Source organism: Rhagoletis zephyria, unplaced genomic scaffold, assembly GCF_001687245.7.
Source record: "Rhagoletis zephyria isolate East Lansing unplaced genomic scaffold, Rhagoletis_zephyria_1.1 Rzeph_scaffold_19119, whole genome shotgun sequence".
NCBI classification, from domain to species: domain Eukaryota; kingdom Metazoa; phylum Arthropoda; class Insecta; order Diptera; family Tephritidae; genus Rhagoletis; species Rhagoletis zephyria.
Window position 1 is genome coordinate 4,588 of NW_016176179.1, and position 4,837 is coordinate 9,424.

The 4,837-nt window shown below is 34.6% G+C and overlaps 1 protein-coding gene across 1 annotated transcript; it reads left to right on the top strand.

The window, feature by feature from the left end:
* Positions 1-1,007: 1,007 nt before the first annotated feature.
* Decay (Death executioner caspase related to Apopain/Yama) lies at positions 1,008-4,703 on the top strand. The gene is made up of 5 exons (XM_017636762.1): positions 1,008-1,429; positions 1,541-1,572; positions 3,884-4,059; positions 4,129-4,291; positions 4,367-4,703. The coding sequence occupies exons 1-5, from the start codon at positions 1,113-1,115 to the stop codon at positions 4,642-4,644; spliced, it is 966 nt and encodes a 321-aa protein (XP_017492251.1). The 5' UTR covers positions 1,008-1,112; the 3' UTR covers positions 4,645-4,703.
* Positions 4,704-4,837: the final 134 nt, after the last annotated feature.

Sequence of the window (4,837 nt, forward strand, 5' to 3'; positions counted from 1 at the left end):
ACAAGTATGTATTTCTCAGTGTACATGTAAAATCCGTCGCATAACATTTCTGCACAAAATGAAAATGTTTACAAAATAATTATTTGCTTAACATAAATACTTAAATATATATTTTAGTTTAAAATGTAAATAATGAACTTATGATTTGTATCCACATACATATATTTTGTTTATTTTATTTTTTTATTTTTACTCGCCAAAATTTTGCTTTTCTTCTGAAATTTTAAACTTCCACAACTTGTTGTCTTGTCAAACCAACAAACAGATTTTTGCACCGCCCTCTCATTTCCGGTTTCCTTTGCGTGCGCACAACGGTTTTCACTCAACGCATTTTGAAACAGTAAGCATTTGCTATGACACAGTAGCTAGTGGTTGTCTCATCATTATTTAACTGTATAGATTTTTATTGACAATGCGTAAATTTTCACATTTACTAAAAATGTCTGCCATGAATTTTTACTCTTTCCGAAACTTTCAACGCTCTTCCGCTCGCTCAACACCCTCACAAACAACCACTTCTTGTGCGTCTGGATCTTATCCTTGACTGAAAAAAATTTAATGTTATTTCGCTAATTGTTTCCGCTAGTGGGCGGAACGTGTTCTGCCAGACAGCTAATAATGGCGGCAATTTCAATAACTTATAGGCGTTACAAATGCATTTGTGTGTATGTAGTATAAAATGAACATCCCCCATATACTCAGCACATTTATTTTTGATGCTGTTTTTTTATTTATTTTTTTTCAGTTAAATTTCACTTAACACCACTTCCATAGTCACTGTCTAAATAAATGAAGCTCAAAATTGAAGTAACTCTTTCACTTATATTAAGAGAAATAGCTAACTAACATTTTCAAATGAAAGCTCTCCTTTTCAATGCCCCGCTGATAACAGTTCTCCAGATAAGATAACAATGACATCAACTAATATTCACTCATTCATTCATTGATTAGCTCGTTCTGATTTCACAACTTCAGTTTGCGTATCCATTCGGTGGAGGCCGCTAGTGATTAGAATTTATTTTATAGAACATACGTAGAATTTGATAGACATTTTCAAAATAGGCAACTGTAATCCGTACAAAAGTAACCACAAAAGCAACAACAACGACAGCATGTCGGATGAAACTGATTTTGATATTTTCAAGAAGTCAAAATCTAAAGACAAACATGACAAAGCAGACGCTGCAAAATACGTTGGGCAACAATCCCATGACATAATTGCACCACCAGCAAATCAGTTAGTTGTTTCACGCTCCACCGACGAGGAGTTCTACTCTAACAATAATCCATATGTGGGTATTGCTGTTATACTCAATCACAAATACGTCAAGGGTCAGAAGGATCGAATGGGTACGGAGAAGGATCGCGATACGATAGCAGATGTTCTATGGTCATATGGCTTCGACGTGCGAGTCTTTAATGATCTGACATTCGAANTCAAGGGTCAGAAGGATCGAATGGGTACGGAGAAGGATCGCGATACGATAGCAGATGTTCTATGGTCATATGGCTTCGACGTGCGAGTCTTTAATGATCTGACATTCGAAAAGGTGGACGGGCAGCTGAAGGCGAGTAAGTATGAGCTTATTTTGTTTGTTAAATTTGACGGATACTGTCCATTTGTATTTTTATCCATAAAATCCTCACTGCGTAGACTTTTCAATTTTTAAAAGCATGCAATTATATCTGAATTACCCATATAAGACTGTTTGCTACATATTACTAACTTGTATGCTAAATATGGGCAAAGCAATACTTTTCTTGCCTTTAGTTATAAACAACATACATACATATGTATTTATATTACTCACAGGCATACCAGATACAAATTACTATAGAAATATACTAATATGTATGTACATCACCAGAAACTCTGAAAAATATGCACTATCGTTATTGCCTGTGGGAATCACTATCGGTATACATATGTATATATTTAAGTATGTACATATCGTTACCTTAATATAGAAAGGCCGTAACTCATTTTCTTTCGAAATTCAGAGTTGTACAAAAGTCGGCAATATTTACTGAGGGCCTAAAAGATCAATAAATTAGTTTCAGTGTTCATTAAATACCATTGCTTTGAAGAAAATTGCAATTTATTTTTATGGCCTTATTCCTAAAAAATATAGTAGTTTTAAAAATCTTTATAAATTTACTTTTTTATAAAATTTTTCGATTCATAAAGCATTTAAAGTCTTCTTTATTATTTATGAGTTTAGGTGTTACTTTTTATAAAGTTTTGTAGCTACGCGAAAAGAACCACACATTTTAGATATGACCTTCCTATATAAGGTGACGATATGCACAATTAACATACGTATACGAAAGTAAGTGTATGTACATTATGGTGGTCCAAAATAAGAAAACTCGGAATTTTAATGCTCTCACCCCCTAGGATTGTTCCATATCGAAAAAATATACCCTAATTTTTTTATTTTGAAATCAAAAAATATTTAGAGGTTGCTCAAAGCGCTTAAAGTTTTACATGCACTTAATATGAGGGAAAAAAAAATTCGTAGAAATGGATGGAAATCTTGAAAACTAATATTCTATCTATATCTGGTTCTCGTCAGGAGACTTCCAATAACAATACCCAATTGTCAGTGTGGTTAGAATTCAGAAAAGTTTTAAAATCAATGGAAAAGCATATTCCTCGCAGTTACCAAAAATTTCATGTTGCACACAGAAGTATTGGTTTAATAAAACCCATCAAAATTCAGATTTATCAACTTTGATAAAAGTATCTTTAAACATATGTGTTATTTTTCAAGCTAAATGCATAACTGATCTGTCAGTTGACAACCATAAAAGTCTTTGCCGCTACTTGCTGTTAAACGTACATCAAGTAGAACATATCGCACACTGTCTTCAAAAGAGGTACAACTCAAAATAATACGTTCGTCAGAAAAAGCGAAAAACTATTTCGTAGCACATGCTAATCATATGTGCAAGGGCGACTTTACCTTGGTTGTTTTAACAGATTATAATAAAAATTTGCTCCAGCTTTAGCTGAAAGGTAAAGAAAAGCTCTGCGTATATTTTTGGCGCATAATCTCAAAAATGCCAAATTTTGAGTAGTAACTCTTTTGTAGACGGTGTACGATATGTAGCTCTTATTGTGATAATTTTTGTTTTGTTTTCTGCGCTTTCGATGGCTGCATTTCTTTCTATCGTTATTAAAAGTCTTTACGGGCCAATCTTAAATAAAACCAAATACCATTTGTCTCCAAACCCATATTGACAAGGAGTAACGGAAATTCGTTCCAAAATACATCACACTCCTACCGTTTAGGAAGCATCAGCAATCAAAAAGAAACTTCCGTAAACTTTACCATCTAGGATTACACCTAAAAAGTACTTCGTTTCGGAATAAGTACATATGAATGCCCCTTTAAGTGTGTGGTGAGCCAGGCCGCTCAACCTACTCCTTCTAGTGAACACTAGTTTTGGTTGAGTTAGCGACCTATAGTGACCTATATGTAGTTAGTTTTAGCGTTAATTTAAAGAGAATATATGTAAGTTTTGACCAAATATTTACACAGCCCAGCAACTAGCGGGATGCTAGGATCCGTTATTTTTTTACGACACATAAGGGGTCCTATTCCTGCAAGCTCTACTAAATTGGAGATACAATATATCGGTATGTATGTAGTGAAGGGACAAAATTAGCCTACGGCAAGGTATTCATACAAGTGAAGAACTGAAGGTTGTCATTGAAGTTTAATAAATACATATGTAAATACTTAGCATCAGGGATTTTTAGGGCTTATTCTGGCAACCAATTCACATTTCAAACACAGTTTGAAGTCTTTTAAAACTCCAATGTTTACTCTCCGAATTCCACTTATTAAAAGAGCTTCCATACTTGTTTTATTTTCAGTCGCCAAAGAGGATCATACTAACAACGATTGCTTTGTGCTAGTCGTTATGTCACATGGCGCCGAAGGCAGAGTATTTGCCAGCGATATGAGCTACCCGGTTGAACGCCTTTGGCAACCATTCTTAGGCGAAAATTGTAGGAGTTTGATCAACAAGCCAAAAATCTTCTTTGTGCAGGTACACAAATTGCGAAATGTTTTAAATCAATTTCCAAAGCTTGCATCATTATTCTAATTTATTTTCTAGGCGTGTCGCGGCGACCGATTAGACAAACCTGTCGTTTTTAATGAATTCGCTGTGATGACTCGACAAATGGGAGGACCGTCCGTGCCCGAAGAAAGACCGCCTGTGATAACATATGCCATACCAAATACGGCCGATCTGTTAGTAATGTATTCGACATTTGAGAGTAAGTTAATTGATGAGAGCACTGCAGACTAGGGCGCTATTGTTAAAAAATAACTGTAAACATATTATTTTACAGAGTACTACTCATTTCGTAATGTTGAAAATGGCTCTTGGTTCATACAAAGTCTTTGCGAAGTTTTCGCTGAGGCTACCAACAAGCCAAACGCAACAACGGAAGGGTTTGATCTCTTACGTCTCCTCACCGCCGTTAACCGCAAAGTGGCTTATGAATATCAGTCATCCGCCAAAGTTGAGGTATTGAATCAAATGAAGGAAATGCCCAACTTTCTATCGACGCTCACCAAAACATTTTATCTTAAAGTGAAAAGTCTACCACAAAAACAAATGATTTAAAAATTACCCAGCTTTCTGAACAATTAACGGCACTGAACATTCATACATACATATGTACATATAAACTGTAACAATTTTGTTTAGCTATGTATATGACAACAAATAACTACATACTTATTTACTACATACAATTTATACTCAAAATAAAAAATCGCTTTTCTATCATATCTCTTTACTGACATACATACATATA